The following is a 23,250-nucleotide window of genomic DNA, read 5'->3' on the forward strand; positions in this document are numbered from 1 at the left end:
GGAGCGTGGCATACCATGTGAATGCAGTTCCTGTTAAAGATAATTAAAATAAACGTACACGAAATGCTTCGGTGTCGGCCAATTCTCCTAACTGTGCTAAGAACTGGTCTATGTGCTCACATGTGCTCTTTTCTTGGTCACCCGAAAACTTTGCGAATTCAGGTATTCTGGTCCCTTGTGGGTATGGGAGCCGGTCAAACTGGCTATCATAAGGTCTCCGATATGACTGCCCCCCAGGGACTATACTAACTCCGAGCTTATCTCGGAACGCCCCAGCTATTTCCTCCCTTACTATGTCAATGGCAGCCGGTGGGAGACCACCGACTCTTTGATCCAATATGGGTGAGTTTGTTTGGATGTTGGTATGTTGTTTTCCTTCCCATTGGTTTGGGTTTTGTAGCGCGTTAATGCATGCCCCATGAGGTTCATAGGACTGGCCATTCCTTTCTGGCCTTCTAGGGGCCGGAAAGTACTCACTCTCATGGGTTTGATAGATTATATTATGGTGCTGGTGTGTCATATGGTGAGATGGGGAGTCTAGCTGGGACGGATACGGAGTTGGATATCCATCCTCCTTTAAAAACTCTGTGTCGAACCGTCCGGTTAAATACGCGGACCGTCCAGCCCCGTGCACGGACTGTCTGGCCATGTGGCCGGACCGTCCAGCCCCATCTCGCGAGCAGTGCTGATAACTTATTGCAGTCTATTGCTCAGTGAAGAGGGAGACAGACAAAATGACAGAGATAATCACTTTATTGCAGAGAAGACAGTGCTTATATACAAGCGAATCAGTGCCTCCCAAAGGGTGTGTACCTTGGGGAGAATTTGTCGCACCCATGGAGGGGATTGATCACAACTATTGTAACACTCTCCTCCTCCCCGTGCTTGTGCCAGTACCGGTAGCGCCGCCCCCACTAGGGATGGCAGCGGGTCGGATTTTGTTCGGGTATAATAATACCCGACCCGAAATTGAACCCGAGTCATTTACAAATATCCATACCCACCAAGTCAATCGGGCGAGAAACTGTACCCGTACCCGTGCCCATCGGGTATCCACCGGGTATCGGGTATCCAGTGGATATGTTATTGTAGACTAAATAACATTCGGTTAGTGTTATAATAAATGCTTAAAATATTTTAGTTTCTATCTAAGCACCAATGCAACACGAGAATGACTATATTTGGCTACATGTCAATACAATATCTTAACTCATAATTATCACATCCAATAAATTTAAATTTGAGTACAGAGAATAAAAGATTAATGAGTTCATGATAGTTGACAGTCATAACATTGTCAATGTCTCATTGGTCTCGATTACATTACAGTTGACTATTAACACAACACAAATTAATATTCATTAATCAACAACACATGCGGGTGAGTTTTTCTAGTGAATGTAGCACATTTTTAGTGGATGTAGACACCTTTAAAGATGTATATTGATATTTCGGGTATCCACTGGATATCCATGGGTAAAGTATTTTACCCATACCCTACCCGATGTATTTCGGGTATCCGACCTGATAGAACCCGCGGGTGAGTTTTTCTACCCATATCCATATCCGTCGGGTACGAAACCCGCGGATATCCATACCCACGGGTTCAACTGCCATCCCTAGCCCCCACCCTTCTCGCCTATGTGGTCCGCGGAGATGGCCCGTAACACTAGATGTTTATCACCTGGGGTTTATCACCAGTTTAATAGAAAAAAGATCTAAGCTAAGAAGGTTAGTGAAGATAAGGAATTTGGTGTCATATTCAGCTCCGTTATCTAAACAATTAAAAGGATTTCGTGAACTTTGGGGTTACATTATCTTGTTTGATGGCGAGTTTTAAGCGGTGGTTCGGATCACGCGTGTAAGTGAATATGAAAAATCAGAAAATGTCTGATTGTTTGTAAAATTTGGACCCCGCACGTTGTTCGAGAAAAACCATGCGCCAGTTCATTAATCAAATTGTTCTCTAGTTAAATGTTTGGGTAGCGAGCGAAATTCGTCTAAATTCAAAAGAATAAAATGCAGATTAAAATAACAAAGCCGATGTCATGGTTCGGTTTGGTTACATCTCGTTCAGATCTAAGGTTCGAAAATAAACAACCGGTAAATTTTTTACCTAAATCCGGAAGTATTCACCAAATCAAATCCTATCTAAATATTGTATCCGATATTATTTTGGTTCACCACTTTATTGCTCTTTTAAACTCTAACCCTAAAATCCGTATTTATCTATACACTTTTTGTTAAAAAAGAAAAGAAAAGAAAAAATCTATATCATTATCGCCCACCGCTTAATGTGTTTAGTGTTCTTCTAATCCCAGCCGTACTCTATTCATCCTATCAAAAAGTCCCTAGAAACCCATGTGCATCTCCTCCCAGTTTGTGCACGTCGCCGCCCTTGACAGTTAGCCGGCCTTATCCCTCTCCTTAACCAACAGCCACCGCCTCTCTCCTAATCCCTCACATCTCCTTCTCCCTCGACGCAAGCGCACATCTATCCCTAATTCGTTTCCACGTGCACTCCTCGTCTCCTCCTCACGGCTCGCCACCAGGCGCCGCTTCTGCCTCCACACACGTCGGCGATCTGGGCGCCCAGCTCCTTATACCAGCCCATGTCACCCTCACCTCCGTTAGGACCATCTGCCGCGAGGCCATTGCGCATGTTTCCCTGCTCTTCTTGCACGTATTCTAGCGCGCCCACCTCTCCCTCGCGCTCACTTTTGCTGAGCGTCGTCAGCCTCACGCTCGCCTTGCCTAGGCTCGGTGTTGACGCTTTTTCGGAGCGCCAAATACTCAAGAAGAACCGGCGGCGGTGCTCTCTGGTCAGGCGCGGACGGTCCGCACGCAGGGGCCGGACGGTCCGCGACCTGGCGCAGGGGCTAAGGTTTCCTGTCTGACGGTCGGACGGTCCGCACCCTGGGGCCGGACGGTCCGCGCGTGCGCAGGGGCGGCGGAAGATCGCCGGCGGCGCCTGGACTCGCTCCCGGGAGGGACCCCGTCGGGGAGGAGAGATCCTAGGGGTTGTCTAGGCTCGGGTCGGCCGACCTAGACTCCTCTAATCGGTGTAGAGTCGAAGAGAGGCGAAGAATTTAGGGATCGAGAGGATAAACGTAAACTAGACTAGAACTACTCCTAGCATAAAATGCGAAATAGAAGTTGTATTGATTCGATTGATGATTACAAATCGGCCGTATACCTCTCTATCTATAGAGGAGGGGGGCTGGACCCTTTACAAGCAAACTTCCCGAGCTAATTCCGAGAATCTAGCCAACAAACACAGCAAAAAACTCGGAACCCTAATCTGTTTGTGCACGCGCGGACCGTCCGGCCCACAGACGCAGACCGTCCGACCCCAAGGCCGGACCGTCCGCCTGTCTTTTTGGGGTCGAACACTCGGTCATCTTCAACCTCCGCTCCCTGGAACCTTCACCCATATGCTCGTGAAGGTCCGGTAGTGGAGATCCTGCGAGCTCCACTGCGCCTTGCTCCTATTCAACCTGTCTCATCTCCTCATCATGCTCGACACTTGCTCCCGGGCAGCACGTCGGAGCAGCACATGTGCTTGGCCCCAACCCCTTTCACTTTCTCTAGCGCGCTGTCGAGTTTCACCTCTGACACCAGTTTGTTAGCAGCTTCGGTAGGTGGAGAAGAAGAAGGATACAGGAAGAAGATAACAAGAAGGTAGTTTATAGAAGGTAGTTTATAGTGTGTTTGGTTTGAGTAATGAAGTGATTCATCTTATTCTCACTACTCACTTTTTTATTTGGTTTGTGGAATAGAACGGGTTGATCCATCACCACCTCATTCCTCGTAAGCTAATAATTAGTATATATATGAGCTCCTCGTAAGCTAATAATTAGTATATACATGAGCAGTGAGTTGATTCCACCAAAATTGATGAAATGAACTTACGATGCATCACCTCATGAAGCATAGAGTGACCCACAAACCAAACACACCATTAGTGTTTTGTTATTCCTTAGCCCTCACCACAGGATTCGGATTAAGTATCGTATTCCAGTATCAGTCCACTTTAGGCCTTGTTCGGTTACATGGGATATAATCCCACCATGGATTTAATCCGGGTATGGATTGGGTGCTCGTTCGTGAGAATTGTGGAACTCGCCGAATCGTCGTTTTCTGGTCCTCGCCACCGGTCGCTCCATCACTTGGAGAGAAACCTGGGATCCCATGGTGAAGAAGCAAGGCCCGTGCGATAGCTTGCTAAGTGCGCGATAGAAGGCACGAACCAAAATCATCGTCGATCTCGTGGTTTCGAGTTTGATTTAGTTAAGGTGAGCTTCTTCACTATTCATGTTCTTCTATTTATTAGTGGCACTTGTGGCTCCAAATATTTTATTTGAGCTTCCCAGGTTCTAAAATACTTGCAGAAATTTTGCCCAAATTTCTTTAAAGCTCCAAGACTATTTTTTTGAACCGTACGCTAAATCTAAATTTTCTAGAATTAATATGAAATTATAAAATTCTAGATTTAGATAAATCTATACTACTAATTAAGAACGCAAGGGGTAGGCTGCCCCATTCCTGGTTCTGCCATTCCCATTCCCAACTCCGTTTTCATTCCCAACTGTGTCCCGCGACCCCATTCCCAACTCCTGTGTATTTGCTTCATTCCCAACTGACCCCATTCCCAGCTCCTGTGTGTTTGCTTCATTCCCAACTGACCCCATTCCCAACTCTTGTGTGTTTGCTTCATTCCCAACTGTGTCGCGCATGTGACCCGTTTCCCATTCCCAAGCGTCCCGCGAACCGCGACCAAATTTTTACCAAAAAAGCTAGCAGCGTGGGTTAAAGCTCACAGCCAACCAAGACTACACATTCTCTGCGACACACTAAACCTTATAAACAAGTGTGTGCACAGTTCAGTGCACAATGTGGTACTATTTTTAACTTGTATTTGTTGACAACGCAGGAGGCCCATCTGCTTGTGGCCCAGAGCAGCCCACCCCAGCGCGCCGTCCTCCTCCACAGCCCACCCCGCGCGCCGTCCACCTCCGCCCACCACCTCCGCTCCACCCTGGCGCGCCGTCGTCGCTAGGGCGCCCCACCCCCGCGCGCCACGAGGCCCATCCCCGCGCGCCGTCATCGCCAGGGCTCCCCACCCCCGCGCGCCACGATCTTCATTGCAGCTACCAGCTGCAATCCCCCCACGATCTCTCTCTGAACTGCTCCACTCCCTCCACTTCGATGAGGATAAATGTGGGCGCGACGTCTCCACGCTCTTCTTTCCCTTCTTCCTGCCACGCTTGCTCTCGCCGTCCTCCTTGCCGGCAGACTTGCCCGCGGGGACCCGCTTCTCCGCCTTGGGCTTCTTCCCGGCGGTCGTCTTCTCCGCCGCGGGCTTCTCCTCAGAAGAACCATCAAGTAAGTTGTATAGTGTACTGATAAACCTGCAGTAAAATACTTTGAATATTGATCTGGAGAATTTATGTGCCTTGATAAGGTAGTTTGTACATTGGGGATGAATACCGTAAACGATCAATTTGGCAAAAACCACTAGGTAGAAGCAAGCCATACCATCATCTGCGGATTGAGTCAATTAGGCTGCAGTCTGGCCAAAAAGAAGCTTCCGGATCTGCATTTGATCAAACAGACTGTCTAATTGATGTTTGACAATAATGGGAAGCAGCATGCAGAAAGTACTGATATGGCACATAGCATATTTGGCCCTATTGAGCATTTGACATCAGTTCAGATCAGCCAAATCTAGGAAAAATGACAAATAGCATATTGTGCTATAGTTTGCCTTAATTAGTTGCAATTTAAGATTAGAGCATGCATTAATGTACATAAATTTTATTTGTTTAGTAACTTTAGATATCGACTTGTAGATTTTTTTTTCTTTCTAAAAAAAGAACATTGAAATCTGTGTATTATGTTTTGTCCAAACCTGAACAATTAGATCTTTCAAAAGGTTCTTGTATTCATGGAGGAGTTCCTTCATCGCATCGTCTTTCATTTTGTTTACTAGATCATCCTGAGCTTGAAGAACTTTGATGCGAGAAGCATTCAACTGCATAGAGTACTCGCTGTTAACGAGCAAACAGAACCTAGCTTGTTAGATAACAGGTTTGAAAAATCACAAACATTGATGTAACATGACATAATGGTATGCCTCGAAGATAAAGCAAATCATGATGGCATATTTTGGATGTCAAAAGTTGCAGTAGTATTTCACTATAGTGGCATGGTTCCAATTCACCCTAAACACACTACAGCTAAACTTAAGATGCCATTACTATAAATCAATATCCAGTTACTTTAGTGTTGTATTTACTAAGGAAGAAACTCTTTTTTCCATTGCGACATATCCAGTTTCCCATGACCTTTTACAGTGTTAAGATCTGTCTTTGCGTCTTTCATCCGCAGCATATTCCTTTCAACTTTTGTTGTCATACAGCAACAACCTACTGACTACTAAAATTCCCAAATAAAATGTTCCGCCAACTTATCTATTAGCATCTACCTCCTCTGACCACAACCATATATTCATGTAGGTTTGTTTATCCTAAGTCAATTCCTTTTACCTTTGACTACCAATATCTAAAACTTTAAAAGTCGACCATCAACATTTTAAAAGGATAGGGCAGAGGGTTTCTCTCTATGCTGATGATGTAGTGCTGTTCTTACATCCTCGCGCTGAGGAATTTACTGCTGGTCAAAGAAATCATTAGGGTCTTTGATGAAGCCTCTAACTTGGCTACAAACATTGGAAAGAGTTCAGTCACTCCCATCAGATGTGAGCTTCGTGATTTGGAAATTATACAACACTTCCCTTGTAAGTATCTTGGTATGCCATTGTCGTTAGGAAACTTACAAAGAGTGACTTCTATCCGCTCATTGATAAGATAGCTGAGCGGCTCCCTGGTTGGAAGGCTACCCTTACTAATTCTGCTGGTAGAGCGACGCTGGTAAAATCGGTTTATCACCTCATTGCTATTCAGTGTTTTGTTTCGAAGTTCCATCTACAGCTTCATCTGAGCAAACACAGAAGTGTTCCTCTTTCATTTCACCATTAGGAGATAATTCACCCTCTTCTGTTTCAGGCCTTAAATTTTTGTGGGACACCGAATATGCACTAAATGGATGTACACCACATCCATACAAAGATGTCATCCTGTCATGTTTTATTCTCTGTTGAAATGATAATGATTTTATATCTTAATTTATTAACCAAAAACAAGAGGCTATTTAGTTGGAACGGTGCATTTGTCATCCACTGTACATTTGCCAGTTGCCATCGCAATATCATGACCCAACATGAAGGTAGATTACACCAGCAGACCTGCAGGTTACATAAACCAATCACTCTTCATCATCTTCATCTTCATCGTCATCATCCGGAATGGCAGTGTCATCGCCAATACCCTGCAGAAGGGTATCCACATCTTCGCCGAGCTCTGTTAGCCTTGTGCTCAGCTTCTCGACCTTTGTTTGCTCCTGCCCAAGGCAGACGAGTAGATCATTCAGTTCTGCCTCACTGTCCTTCTCAGCCTCTTCCTTAGCTTGCGCTTTTATTGCTTCCACGTCAGGATATGGCACGCTGCCTCCCTGCCGCAAGGCTTTTACCTCGGCATCCAAGCGGTAGTTGGCCTGCTCTATGTTGTTGTAAGCTTCTGACAAGCTCTTGAGATCAGACTCCAGTTTTACTGAAAGGTTTCTTTGGTTGTTAGCTTTAGCTTCAATCTGGGACTTCTCACTTTTGAGTGCCCCTATCTGTCGTTTTGCCCCCTCCAGTTCTTGTCTGAGAGCTTCAATCTGGACCCTTTCTCGGCCACTGCTCGGTTTCTGTGAAGTATCTGTGGTCATACCACCACCAGTTCTCAGTAACTCTTCTGCTAACATTGCATTCCGAGCCAGCAAGTCCTGACAGATGCCATTATAATAAATACCAGTGTCAGCTTCTTATACTTTCAGGTACAACAGTGTCTAAAAAACACTGGCAACAACAGGCACCCAGAAATGAACCCATTAATCTAGAAACAATTATGTATGGTCACTAGCACAACAATTCAGAAGTTAACTTTAAGAGAACCATGCTATCTAAAATATTTTCTCAAGGAAATGCCCGAGTTTGCATGAATCAGCTTGTTTTTGGTTAATAAATTGGGTTTCTTCAATGTTTTTAAAGCATATAGAAAAGATGTGGAACCCTGAATCCTATCACTTATGTATCTAATTTTGATGCTTTCACCACATATGATTGGATTGAACAACAAAAACTAATGGTAGGAATAACATGTGCATCAGCAACAGTCATGAAGAGAAAATAGATCCAGTTTATGCAAGACCCTACCTTCATAGACGGAATTGTTTCATTCCTACCCATAAATTCAGCCACAGACTCAGCACGAGCACTTTTAGAGCCATTACCACCTATCAGGTAAGATTAAACCACTGAGAACTGAGTACTTAAACAACAGCCATTTAAGCTATGAGACAACATAAGGTAACTACAAAGGGTGTACCCTTTGCTGCAGCATTATTTGTTTTCCCGCTACATGCCAATTATATTATTTTGTGAGTCCAAAGTCTAAACCGTATAGTTCGTGAATGAATCTGTAAGTAAATTCTTCGTGACGGTCTTTGGGTGGTGGTGGTGGTCGTCGTCGTCGCAGTGCGTGCATCGATCTGCATCATCATCTTCTCTTTCTTTTTTTCTGCTCTGAAGAAGCAACGAGACGAACGAACGGATGGATGGATGGATGGATGGATGGGAGCCAGAACAGAAACAGAGAGAGGGAGAGGGTGATGGGTCAGAACAGAGGAGAGAGCCTTGGAAGGGAGGAATATGCTTGCGGTGTACCTAGGAGCATACCTACGCACTGGGTGATTTGGTACTAAACATACTGGCGCCGTCTTAAGACATTGAAGTTTATGCCCTCAACAACCTGAACTGCTCCAGCTAAATATGTTCAGAATGAGATAAGCACGGTTGGGTCATAGGACATGACGATAGGAGACATTTTTCTCGAAAATACCGTGCAACTGCTTAAGAGAAACTTCCTGTTTTCCAGTAACTGTGTTGTTTTTATTTGGTGTCGAAGAGTGTTTTAATTATTGTGTACAAAGCTAATGACACATGATTATGTTCATGCCGTTTATCGAATTTATTCCTTTTGTTTTTATCTCTGTTGCATTGACAGTTCATGTCCCAATTGTTTTTATTTCCAGCTTGATGGTCACTACTGGCTCACTGGTTGCAAACTGTTGGGTGCTCCAAGGTAGCAATAGGTTTTGTCTATAAAGTGCGGGACTGGACAGACATAAGGCAACTTCTCAATCCTGATCAGGTAATATAGTTTTATGTTTATGTTTATAGTTTTATGTTTATGTTTTCTAATGAAGTCAATATAATCATGGTGACACACGATCATGATAAAGTAATTAAGTATATGCATGTGTAAATATATGCTAATGTCAAACACTTCCTATAACAATTTGCTGTGTATGTTTCCACACTAAGTGTGGAACAGGATAAAGTAATTAAGTATAAGTATGTGTTGCAAATTAGATTTGCCATAGTGCTTTAAAAACTGTAGAACAGAAACTGCAGGAGCATGGTCACTGGCATATGGCCTGCAGTCCAGCGTTGCAGTGCCTGAACCAAATACCATGCTTCGTGCTATCTCTCCTGCTTAAGATTCAAGGATTGATTCCCCTCAACCTCGAGTATTTACTCCAATCCCAACAAGGCGTCAGAGCATCTCTGTACATAGTGAGCCCAAAAGGGGAAAAGAAACACCAGGGCCTTTCTGGCACACCAACACAGTTCCGGATTCAAAATTGTGGTATTTATTAGTAATGTATGCAGGCTGAACTAGAAGTAGAGAGAACCATCCAACATGGCACATAAAGAGAGAACGATAATCTAAATGCAGAATGGGAACCATGAAATCCCAAAAATCTAGAGCTCGATTCCCCTGAATTATACGCAAAAGAACAACCATTTTCCCTGCAGCTGCCAAGAATCGCTGCCAATAACATGACACCCAAGATGCAGTCAGTATTGGCCAAAATCATAGATCAAGCAACGAAAAAAGTATATAGTTCATCAAACTGGCGGAACAAACAAAAAACATGTCAGTGTCAACATTATTATGAACAAAACCTCTTGGCACTACTAATTTCAAGAACTCAATTCAATACAAAATCACAACCTTATGAAGTTATAATTGCCAATCACGAGATTGAGAGACTCTAATATCATCCCACCAAAACATGGAATACTAATCCATAGTGTACTCATGGGCTTAACTGTTCATATGGGATATGGGACGTGATCTAATCGCGACATGGGATGTCTACCCCACATAATCAAAATGTAAAATAGACCACACTGCAAGAATGGTCACTGGCATATGGTAAAACTAAAGAGACAGGAGCCTTAGCATATCATCATTATTAATAAAAGTGTAGAATGTCTAACTGAGAAATGCAAGAACGGCCTACCTCTGAGATGAAAAGAATGGCTGTGAATCGGTGGATCAGAGGAGAGTGGGGATGGGTTGGAGGGATCACCTGTGTCCATCCTTTTAATAGCAGGCGCGGAAGGGAGCCAATCTAATAAATTTATAAACAACATGTAGAATAAAACAAGAAATAATATAACAAAAGGCATGAAAACAGCAAAAACATAAGCGGTCTCCAATCTGTACAAGGGGTGCATATGTAACAAGCTACAAATCACCTTTTTCTAGATTACAAATCAGCTCCTCCGAACAAGGTATATAAAAATATGGCAGCACCTGAACACCAACGAGAGAGTAGTAATCAGGGAATGATGAAGTAGCTTATGATGCAACCATAGGGAATATGTAGGTGGACAACTGAAGTATACTTCACACATTAGGGATTCCAAATACAAGAGGTGAGAACAGATCCTTGTCTAACAATCAAGAAAATCAGATTGTATGGAAAATAGTAATATACAGTAATCTTCAAATATAAAGAAACTTTCACGTGAAAAAGGTATGGGAGGGTTAGTGGCAACATGGAGCAAATGTACCTACCTACAACCAGCTGTTTGGACTGAACAAAATGAGATGGAGGATTGGTTTCTGCCAATGACCGAGAAGGGCACAGAACCAGCTCACTATTTACTTTGTGGCGAATCTAGAAGAAGAGAAGTGCAATAATCTTCCATGGAGACAGGAGATAGATTAGACTGTCTTTGCAGGGATAAGGATGAGTGCTCCTCCTGGGTTTTGATGGGAATTCCAGAGCATGACACCTCCTCACAATAATGAGGCTCTGTATAAACTGTTTACGAGTCATCAAGGAACCTAAAGCCATGAAGACAGGCCTAAATAACTTTGCTTGCGTTAGGCTCTGTACAAACTACAAACTGTTTAGTGTTTACAAGCATGCTAAAAAAGGTTTGTACTTACCTTATCTTGGATGAATGGATTTGCTGAGTTCCTTAAAAGATAATTGATAATAGCAGCCTTCTTTGAAAGAATTGCTTTGTGGATCGCTGGTAAGCCATCCTGAGGAAACTAAACTTGAAATAACAAAAATCAGCCTACAGACAGGTGAAGAGGCAAATTTTAAACATAAAAATCTCTATGGTTCTCATGATTCAAAAGCAAATTATTAATAACACTACAACAACTGAACTTCTCTAAATACAGATTTCTTACAGAAGTAGCTGTTTCCAGATCAGGCACTCGCTTGTTCAGAAGAATCTTCTCCTCATTTGAGAACAACTTCTGACGGCCTAAAGTATAACAGAAAATGTCACTATGCATAATAAAAATAAATATAAGAATGATGCAAGGTGAAGAACAAAGTTGCTCTAAACTAATTTGTTATTTCAACCAATTGGCCAAACAGCAATCAGTGCATTCTTTCATAAAAAGCAACATTGTGCAACAATCAGTCATCTTTAAGTAGCAACAAAAACAAGCCGGTGGATTAAAGCCGCAGCGAACAGGCTAACATGACTAACAAGTTTACCAAGGCAGTAAATGTGCACCCAGTTATTGTTAATATCTGTTTGAGCATCAATTGTTGTGATTTGGTCAAAGCCAGTTGGGTGATACAATAGAATGTGGTGATAGGAGTAAAAGTACACATTTTACTTTGCACCACTGCTGATGGCGCTCATAACATCGGCATTTTGTTTGACATACGCTCATGAACTGTCATCTATTGCAGTGCCATTGGTAGATTTAGTGAGTTTGGACTTCCGATATTAGAATTATATAGGTTTAAACTACTCCAGTTTGTTGTAAACTCTAAACACAAAAATCCTGTAATGGCTGCCCTTGGCTCGCACAGTCTCACTGTTCAGGTGGGGTAAATCTCCAAAACAAAAATGTAGTCACTATCCTAACAAAAATGTAGTCAATGAAGCAATTCTTATGTATGTAAAAATACAACTCCAGAAGTCAGAACTCACCCTTAGGACTCTTGCTGTCCTCCATCTCATCCTCAACATATTCCCTACTTCTAAAAAACTCATCAATGTCGTCAAGGGTGGTGGAAGATGGACGGCGGCGTCATGCCGTCGTCCCGCGCCGGCGCGCCGTGCTCTGAGGCCGTGCTGCGTCCAGGCTCGAGAGGAGGATTGGCCGGTGTAACCGACCGTTCATGCCTGGGTCGGATATTCGGACCACGTAGACACATAGTACGTGTGTCTTTCTACATGGGCAACTGAAGTATACTTCACAAATAGTTTACTAGGTGGTCATAACTAACATTTCAAAAGTCAGTGCAGAGTAGCATTACTACAATATCTTATATATGTAACAATGCTCTTCAGCATTTTGCTAAATTCTTGTAGTCCAATGCCGTTCTAATTTGTATGATAACAAAAAACAATGTAGTTTAACTGCAAAACATAAATAACGGTCAAGTTAAATCAACATACGACATGTGCAATTTTTACAATAAAAATCTTACATGTGTTACACTACTATTGTTTTTCTGTTATCTCATCTAATCCTTTTCATGATATTTTGTATCTTTGCAATGATGTCATGATCGATCCTATAGGATCAATGACATCAGTTACACTTAACCAAAATAGGATAGTTGCAGACTTGCGTCCCTTTCCTCCGTAAGTACATGGTTCACTTGTCACATCTATCTATCTATATATTAATGAAGAATCTAAGATAAAGTTCGTGTTTTATGTAGTTTCGTGCTATTTGACGATATTCAAGGTTTCAATAACTTACCACAAGTAAAGAGTGTCTTTGCGAGGGTAGTTGTTAAGTTTCCTAGGCATCGTAATAGTCAACACTTCATCCTACAGGACATCACTGTGAGTCACTTCATCAAGCTTTACAATAGAGTCAATATAATCATGTTATTATATCATAGACTTTTTTTGACTTATACGACATGTATTCTCAAAAAAATATCTAGGGAGCCAAAATCGAAGCAATTTCAAACGGCAATAATGTCGAACGGTTCGACGTCTTACTCAAACAAGGATACACATATACATTGTATAAAGTGGCATTCTGTCTAAACTGGGCGGAGGTTCAATTTCGGAATATTGCGCATGGGCTAGAGTTGGGATTGATAACACATACTATTGTGGAGCCATTCACTAAACCAATTCAATTTCCTCCATTTCCAAAATATCTTATGCCATTTCATGATGTTTACCAACAACCGCATAAGACGTTCGTAGGTAATCACCCTTCCCTCTATATGGTATATAACTTAACATCTTAAGTTTGCAAATTATTCAAAGGTAACTAATCACATGTGAATGGCTCAGACATTATTGGCATAGTTGTTCATTTGGAGCCATTAAAGTATATCGGTGGAAGGCCATACAGAGAGGCTGTACTAATGGATTCCAGGTCATATTAATTCATAGTTACACATTAATTCACAGTTACATTCTTTTTAAAACATTAAACATTTGTTAGGTTTTAATCAAACAATTATTATGTGTTTTATAGGTGGAATCTAATTGTCATGGGGGTATGGACCGATCTCCTGCAGAGAAATGCTCTACGATGGGCATTAGCTAAAGTTGACAAGAATATAATTATTGCAACAATGATGCGTCGTAACAATAAATATATACCTAGCATCTTTCAACATATATTCAATTTTCATGTTTATTATTAATTCTATACTATAAATAACAATAGGATGTTTGGAAACTTCAGACTATAGCACCATTCATTTTAACCCAGATCATCACACTACAAGCCGGCTGCAGAGTGAGTGCTTTTTTCAATATATTGTTAAAAACATTTAAAATTATGATGATTTAAAATAATCATGTTTTTACAAATCATGTTCTAAATTGCAGTCATTCGACACTCGTTGATTCAAAATCCAAGGAGTCGTGCCATCAACAATTTTCTGGAGAACAGACAAGCACAATTGACAACTATGATACCAGATTGAGACGTGTTTTAGCTTATTATAGTAGATATACTTTATTAATTATATGTAGTAGAACACTTAGTAACAATGATTTGGTCTCTATTTGTATTGGTCATGTGTCCAGTCTTAATGGTGATAGCTTTGTACAAAACTATGTGACTTATCTGTGAGCGAATAAAGATGTTCATCACCGTGTTTTTGTTACCAATGTTCTTACCAACTACTCCCTTTGCGGTGGTGTGTTCTACTGTGCAAAAAGAGAGTCTGTGTGTTGCAACGGGAATATATAATACAAGTATACTACGATAACTTATATACAAAATATGTGTTATATTTGTATATAAGTTATCGTAGTATACTTGTATTATATACAGGTATACAACTGTCATATTTGTAATTTTAATGTATGAAAGACATGCATTTAATAAAACAGATGCAACAACTCAGTATATAGATGAGAAATGACACAAATGAGCCTGACAATTTCATCATAACAGTATACCCTAAAGTTTTAGTCATCTGCAATTTCCATAGTGCTTCTTAATATGGTTTTATTTAAATACAAAAAATGAGAATCAGAATATTTACCCGAAGGTAGTAGACAACAAGCAGACTACCATTTGGTTTCATGGGCATTTCTTGAGCAGAGTCAAAGAGGGACTTGTGAAGATGTTTCTCCTCCTCCGAATCCCAGGGCAGATCCATCATTTTATCAACTAAATTCCTTTTAATGCAGATAGCACAAAATTCGGTCACCATCATCTCAACATGATAAACCCAAGAGTTTTTTAATGCATCCTCAGCATGTGTCATATTTGCTGAGTGTTGCTCTTTCACCTTAGAGCAGTAGCTTCTATGATACATAAACGTTTCTGTTAGGAGGCGACATTCAATTCTGACACGAACCACAGTCACTGCCTCACTAAGAAATGAAATGCCATCTTTTTTTAAAGTTTTCTGTAGCAGAGAAGCTTCCATGCCCTGTGCACTTTAGCACAAGAAGTGTCATATCATATTTTTGTCGTTCCAGCAGAACTTGTGCTATCTTTGGATGTGTTTCCTTGCTAGAGATTTTGGGAAGATGAGAGTACGCCTCCTGCAAAGGAAGCAGGGTTGCATCACAAACATAAGATAATGAAGACAAAATCCATGAAACTCAATTAAAATGGCACTGCATACATATACAGACGAGATTCAAATCTGAAGTCAATGGTACCATGAACAGAAAAAACAAATCATTGTTACATAGCAGTACGTAACACAAACTATAACACGATTCCAATAACAAAACACTACAATGCAAATGTGTTCAGGTAAGTGCAGGCAGCCAACAAAAAGAATGTCTGCAATTCAAAGAAAAAGTAAGCACAGCACGCCTATGATCCTTGCAATTGCTATGCTCAGTTAAAAAATCTCCTCGTTGTGCTTCATCCACACTTGTGTTATGGAAACTATATGTGGGCTACCTTCCGTCCTGGGGGATGTTGCATAGTGGGCAGAGCTGACCCTTTATTAGTTAATGCCATTAGGGATAGCTTATTAATAATGATCCTTACCTTCTGAGTTATCTCAAAGGCAATGTCAAGAGCCTTCTGGTAAGCCTCTCCTGCTGGAACACAGTAGTTTGCTAAGCCTGAAACACAAACACACATTTATGATTTGTTGCTGTAAGTATTAAGTAGGTAAAAACAGGTAACAACTAACAAGGCTAGCATTACCCATTGTTACAGCTTCAGCTGCACCACATCTGTGGCCATTGAATATCAGTTCCTTTGCTCTGGACCTCCCTATGATCCTAGGAAGGCGTTGTGTACCTCCAGCTCTTTATAGTGCAGCAGACGGAAGCAGATTACTCTGGTAGTTTTGGTTAGGTTTTGTGTACCTTTTAATTTAAGTACATCAAAAAATGCATGTACAATTACCATAGTGAAAGCATGCAGTGGGAAAGTTCTATCATGACAAAGAAAACCAATGTCAATTTTGATTCTAGAAAAGTAAACACATCATGTAAAGTCCTGCTTGCTGGTTTTACCTTTTCAGCATCAACAAATTAAATCGACTATTTGAAAGGTAATTAAAGTTGATGTAGATGCTTACTTCTACAAGTTCCTTATGCTTGAGTCTTTGTTTCAAACTTTTGCTAGCCACGTCAGATTATGTTCTGTGAAATCACGTCCAGTTACAGCTAGATTTATCACGTCACAATTGAAGATGAAAATTGCACCAGTCTGGGGACTCCCTATGTATTTCTGTTTTTCAGGCTATTTTGTTCCAGAGCATCTTGACATTTTCTTAAAAAATTCGTATATAAAACTAAAAAAGAAAAACATAGGGTGGCTTGTGTAGGTTATATATTTCCATACCCAAGTATAATAGCAAGGCTTGTTTCTGGCAGTCCAAGTTCAGCATTTTCTCCTGCACAGATTGAAATAACAGTCTTAAAGTATAATCAGTGCAGTTAAAGTATAATCTTAAAAATATAAGATGATACAAGACTCCTCATAGGAATGGAAAAGGGCTATGCTGACTTATTAAACAGCAGTCAGTACTTATTTTCTTTTATCCAAATTACTCAAGGATCATATAATCTAAAGAACTTTGAAAGGATTCAAATATGTGTAGCCAGTAATAAGGTATCTGGCAGATCATCGGTCCGGCGGAGCGGAGAGCAGCGCGTAATGCGACGGCCAAACCGCTGCCAACGATGTGTTTTAGATACATTTTCTAGCTGTCGTCCTGAAGGGGCAACGACTGAAACAAAACAAATCTTGTAGAAAAACGGTGAACACAAATAGTAGTATAGACTACAGAACACTACTTTCAATCGATTAGCTCGTTTCCTCCTCGCTGAAGAACTGTGCGATCGAGTGTACTGTAGCAGCCGATTTTTTTGTCAATCTGTGCCTCTATTCTGGTGATCTAGCCACTCATCCTCTGTCGACTTTTCAGCCCTGCTCTGTTGTTGTCCGCCGTGCATCGATTTGGATCCGCAGCTCCAGCTATATACTTACAATAAAGCAACAATTTTAGAGATGAATTTCAATTGACTTCCATTTAGCTCGATAGGACTTTCCCTAACTCTACAAATCATTGCTATTCGACTAGAAATTGAACTTATATTATCCTCTGTTGAAGTCTGATAAGATTACTCATCCTTTGTATACAGGTTTTCTGACTGATTGGAAGACGTAAATGGACCCGTTTCAAAATAATGATGTTCATTATCCATTAAGAGAATTGTCTAGCAACACTGTTGAAGGTATATCTACTAATAAAATGGCTTATTTGACATTTCAACAATGTTTAAAATTGAATAAATTTGATGGTTTAGGAGAATGTGTTGATGCAAGTCAATGTAAGAGGGAAAGAGAAAGAGCACGATATGCCGCGATGAGTGTTGAAAAAAAAATGAATTGAAGAAGCGTCGTGAGTCACGTAAAAAAGAAAACCTTATGCAGCATGAGTATTCAGAAGGTATATTAACTATTCATGTGCATCAGTTATTTTAAGAGTAACGTTGTTACTTTTCTTATGAGTTGTTTGGTTGTTTTGTAGATTGCAATATCCCTATAAACAAGAATAACTCTCATCAAAGCACCAATATTGAGGACATAAATTCCATACATTTGTCAGGTGCTGGTTGAAATTATTTTATATTCTAAGTTTAGATTTTAGATTAGAAGAAGTTTTATACTATACCGTGTGATAGCACTCTAGGTAATTATGTTTCTCTGTTATGTTCTTTGCCTATACCGTGTTATAACACTCTAGGTATTGGGCACCATTAGTTGGTATATATATATATAAGCCCCTAAGACCTTTTATACTTTCAACTTTAAGGCACATCGGGTCTAACGTGTCATCAACATGCTTCCAATCCAAGTTCAGAAGTTTTAGATGCAAGGGAACGTAAGAGAATCCGCGAAAGAACTCGATTTGCAACTCAAACAACGGAACAAAGGGCATTGCGTAATAGGGAATCATGTAATAAGAAGGCAAGGAAAGACTATAGAATAAGACAACGAGGAATGCTAAACTAGGACTCAATTGCCATTGAGAACCCAAAGTTTACCCCGGAGCTTCAGTGGAGTCCAGCGGATTCTCAAGCGCCTCATGGGTCTCTGTCTTGCTCCAAGGACATGGTCATCTCTGAGTTGAGCGCAATACCTTTTGTTCCTGCTCCGTCGCAGCCTGAGGATGTTGAGGAAGACAAAATAACACAGTCTCCTAGACGAAAACGACATAAGCGTCATGTATCGTCTGGTGAAAAACAGAACCTGGTATCTCGTCAAAACCAGAAATTTCAATCTACAGTTGGAGGAAACTTTGCTATTGCAACTAGGGATCGTGAAATGGATACCAATGAGAACAATGAAATTGATCATCTGACTGCTTCTGAGATTGATAACAATGGTTATTACTAATCCATCTTTAATTCATCTAACACATCAATTATAGTGGCCAGCTAACTTAACACAACTTTCCATCAATAGAATGTACCGGTCCATGTCCAGTCACTACTACAAAGACTGACAAAATGACTGAAGGAGCAGATGTTGGGATGCAACACCAGACAATCCTAAATGTCACCACCAATGGTAATTCCAAACTCAATTCCACCATTAGTTCCCTAATTATTCTTAGTGGTTAAAACCATGTGAATGAATATATGACGATGAATGTGTGCTATTTATAGATAATCATGACGAGGATATACTTTTTGAAGCTGATGATGACGAAGAAGAGGGATACATGTTCGCTTATCAAGGTTCTTGCGTAATGTTTTTAATAGTATTGGATATATGATTTTAAAGTTTCTAAAGCTATACATCTTACCTGTTGCTCTTTAAAAACAAATTTAGATGGTGAATCCGGTGAGGATATCAATATTGATGATACCCAAGATGCCTTTGCTGTAACCCCTGACGTACCTGATCCGTATGACAAGGTGTATAGTAACATACCTAAAGAAACACATTTGCTAAACGCTGTTGCTGACTGTAACTACTGTAAAGCGAAGAAGTTTCAATATGAACCACCTGGATTTTGTTGTCGTAATGGACAGATTGATCTAGCTCCATTCGAGACACCGTCCCAGCTTAGGAGGTTGTGGGAGTGTGTAGATGCTGATGCGAGGCACTTCCGTGATAACATTCGATTTTTTAACAGCCATTTCTCATTCACTTCTCTGTATTGTTGCCTTGATAGTATGACTACAAACATGGATTGTGGTATCTACACGTTCCGTGCACATGGCATGATGTACCACAACTTAAGGTCGTTCGGTAGGGAAGTTGGGGCGGAACATAAACACCTTGAACTTTACTTCTATGATGATGATCCCAGTCTCAAGCATAGATATCGTAAATGTCGTCAAGAGCAACTTGAGAAAGACAAGGCGGTTATTAAACATTTGGTTGAAATACTTAAGGGAAACCCATACTCTGAGCACCTTAGGAGTATGGGGCACGTTGATAACATTGAAGACTACCATATCGCCTTGAACCTTGACCAAACATTGAACCAGAAGTTATATAATGTACCCATCACTTCGGAGGTCGCTGCAGTTTGGATTGAGGGGAGTGAACGTCGAGGTCAATTCAGTAATAGTGTTATGCTGCATGGGAAGGATAGGTCAAGCCACGGCATTCGTTCATATCATGGATGCTATGATGCACTATCATATCCGTTGTTCTTCCCTAAAGGTGAACTTGGATGGCATGCCAATATTCCTAAGTCCAATGTTTCCATGGACGAAGTAGACGCGTACCGCGATCAACATAGGAGAAGTGATGCAAACAATGATGATACAGGTTAGTTATTTCTTTGTGATTCTTATATAATCCTTTGTTAAATATGTTTTTAGCAACACTAATTAATAAACCTTGCGGTTGCAGAACGACCTAGTGTAACGCCCTGAATTTGGTGGTAGAATTTTTTTTCTTCTTTTCCCTCACCAAATTCAGGCGTTACTCTTTCCTTTTTCCCTTTTCTTCTCGCTAAGCCTTGATCTTTTCCAAAGTCGCAGCGGGTTTTGGCTGTAGACCTCGTGTAAAGCAAAACCTTAAAACACTTTATTTCGTGTGATGCACCATGCCGAACCATGCATACTTTTGATTGTTTAAAAATGTAAAAGCATTCATCCAAAGAAAATTAGATTTCAGAAAAAGAAAACCCTTTTCTTTTTCTCTCCCTCCCTCCCTTTCCCATTTCGGCCCAGCCCCCCCCTTCGGCCGGCCCAGCTGGCGGCCCAGCCGCCCCCTCCCCTCTCCCCCCCGCGTGGGCCCCGCGCCGGCCCAACCGCGCGCCCCCCTCCCCCCCCCCCCACTTTGGGCCCAGCCGGCCCAGCCGCCCCCCCCTTTTTTTTCTTTTTCCAAAAATTCCTCCGCGGGCCCCGCCCGTCATCTCTCTCTCTCTCTCCCTCCCTCACCCTAACCCTAACCCTAGCCGCCGCCGCCCCTTGCCCCCGCGCCGCCGCCGCTCCCCCGCGCAGCCGCCGCCGTTCTCCCCTCCGGTGAGACCCCCCTCTCCTCCCTCCTCCCCCCCCCCCCCCCCCCCCCCCCCCCCCCCCCCCCCCCCCCCCCCCCCCCCCCCCCCCCCCCCCCCCCCCCCCCCCCCCCCCCCCCCCCCCCCCCCCCCCCCCCCCCCCCCCCCCCCCCCCCCCCCCCCCCCCCCCCCCCCCCCCCCCCCCCCCCCCCCCCCCCCCCCCCCCCCCCCCCCCCCCCCCCCCCCCCCCCCCCCCCCCCCCCCCCCCCCCCCCCCCCCCCCCCCCCCCCCCCCCCCCCCCCCCACCCCCCCCCCCCCCCCCCCCCCCCCCCCCCCCCCCCCCCCCCCCCCCCCCCCCCCCCCCCCCCCCCCCCCCCCCCCCCCCCCCCCCCCCCCACCCCCCCCCCCCCCCCCCCCCCCCCCCCCCCCCCCCCCCCCCCCCCCCCCCCCCCCCCCCCCCCCCCCCCCCCCCCCCCCCCCCCCCCCCCCCCCCCCCCCCCCCCCCCCCCCCCCCCCCCCCCCCCCCCCCCCCCCCCCCCCCCCCCCCCCCCCCCCCCCCCCCCCCCCCCCCCCCCCCCCCCCCCCCCCCCCCCCCCCCCCCCCGCCCCCTCCCCCCCCCCCCCCCCCCCCCCCCCCCCCCCCCCCCCCCCCCCCCCCCCCCCCCCCCCCCCCCCCCCCCCCCCCCCCCCCCCCCCCCCCCCCCCCCCCCCCCCCCCCCCCCCCCCCCCCCCCCCCCCCCCCCCCCCCCCCCCCCCCCCCCCCCCCCCCCCCCCCCCCCCCCCCCCCCCCCCCCCCCCCCCCCCCCCCCCCCCCCCCCCCCCCCCCCCCCCCCCCCCCCCCCCCCCCCCCCCCCCCCCCCCCCCCCCCCCCCCCCCCCCCCCCCCCCCCCCCCCCCCCCCCCCCCCCCCCCCCCCCCCCCCCCCCCCCCCCCCCCCCCACCCCCCCCCCCCCCCCCCCCCCCCCCCCCCCCCCCCCCCCCCCCCCCCCCCCCCCCCCCCCCCCCCCCCCCCCCCCACCCCCCCCCCCACCCCCCACCCCCCCCCCCCCCCCCCCCCCCCCCCCCCCCCCCCCCCCCCCCCCCCCCCCCCCCCCCCCCCCCCCCCCCCCCCCCCCCCCCCCCCCCCCCCCCCCCCCCACCCCCCCCCCCCCCCCCCCCCCCCCCCCCCCCCCCCCCCCCCCCCCCCCCCCCCCCCCCCACCCCCCCCCCCCCCCCCCCCCCCCCCCCCCCCCCCCCCCCCCCCCCCCCCCCCCCCCCCCCCCCCCCCCCCCCCCCCCCCCCCCCCCCCCCCCCCCCCCCCCCCCCCCCCCCCCCCCCCCCCTCCCCACCCCCCCCCCCCCCCCCCCCCCCCCCCCCCCCCCCCCCCCCCCCCCCCCCCCCCCCCCCCCCCCCCCCCCCCCCCCCCCCCCCCCCACCCCCCCCCCCCCCCCCCCCCCCCCCCCCCCCCCCCCCCCCCCCCCCCCCCCCCCCCCCCCCCCCCCCCCCCCCCCCCCCCCCCCCCCCCCCCCCCCCCCCCCCCCCCCCCCCCCCCCCCCCCCCCCCCCCCCCCCCCCCCCCCCCCCCCCCCCCCCCCCCCCCCCCCCCCCCCCCCCCCCCCCCCCCCCCCCCCCCCCCCCCCCCCCCCCCCCCCCCCCCCCCCCCCCCCCCCCCCCCCCCCCCCCCCCCCCCCCCCCCCCCCCCCCCCCCCCCCCCCCCCCCCCCCCCCCCCCCCCCCCCCCCCCCCCCCCCCCCCCCCCCCCCCCCCCCCCCCCCCCCCCCCCCCCCCCCCCCCCCCCCCCCCCCCCCCCCCCCCCCCCCCCCCCCCCCCCCCCCCCCCCCCCCCCCCCCCCCCCCCCCCCCCCCCCCCCCCCCCCCCCCCCCCCCCCCCCCCCCCCCCCCCCCCCCCCCCCCCCCCCCCCCCCCCCCCCCCCCCCCCCCCCCCCCCCCCCCCCCCCCCCCCCCCCCCCCCCCCCCCCCCCCCCCCCCCCCCCCCCCCCCCCCCCCCCCCCCCCCCCCCCCCCCCCCCCCCCCCCCCCCCCCCCCCCCCCCCCCCCCCCCCCCCCCCCCCCCCCCCCCCCCCCCCCCCCCCCCCCCCCCCCCCCCCCCCCCCCCCCCCCCCCCCCCCCCCCCCCCCCCCCCCCCCCCCCCCCCCCCCCCCCCCCCCCCCCCCCCCCCCCCCCCCCCCCCCCCCCCCCCCCCCCCCCCCCCCCCCCCCCCCCCCCCCCCCCCCCCCCCCCCCCCCCCCCCCCCCCCCCCCCCCCCCCCCCCCCCCCCCCCCCCCCCCCCCCCCCCCCCCCCCCCCCCCCCCCCCCCCCCCCCCCCCCCCCCCCCCCCCCCCCCCCCCCCCCCCCCCCCCCCCCCCCCCCCCCCCCCCCCCCCCCCCCCCCCCCCCCCCCCCCCCCCCCCCC

At 47.3% G+C, this 23,250-nt stretch overlaps 1 protein-coding gene and 1 long non-coding RNA gene across 2 annotated transcripts; one reads left to right on the top strand and one right to left on the bottom strand.

The window, feature by feature from the left end:
• Positions 1-13,071: 13,071 nt before the first annotated feature.
• On the top strand, positions 13,072-14,587 carry LOC103641567 (uncharacterized). The gene is made up of 5 exons (XR_002265876.3): positions 13,072-13,291; positions 13,396-13,666; positions 13,757-13,841; positions 13,944-14,210; positions 14,303-14,587. It is a non-coding gene; the product is annotated as an uncharacterized lncRNA (long non-coding RNA).
• Positions 14,588-21,606: 7,019 nt separating this feature from the next.
• Positions 21,607-22,968, bottom strand: LOC118473575 (glycine-rich cell wall structural protein-like; the record flags this gene model as incomplete). The annotated part of the gene is made up of 1 exon (XM_035963456.1): positions 21,607-22,968. A coding segment is annotated over one exon (1,362 nt), but the record flags the coding sequence as incomplete, so codon positions are not given.
• Between the last annotated feature and the right edge of the window lie 282 nt (positions 22,969-23,250).

The sequence above is a fragment of the Zea mays genome, chromosome 10, assembly GCF_902167145.1.
Source record: "Zea mays cultivar B73 chromosome 10, Zm-B73-REFERENCE-NAM-5.0, whole genome shotgun sequence".
Classification (NCBI taxonomy): Eukaryota; Viridiplantae; Streptophyta; class Magnoliopsida; order Poales; family Poaceae; genus Zea; species Zea mays.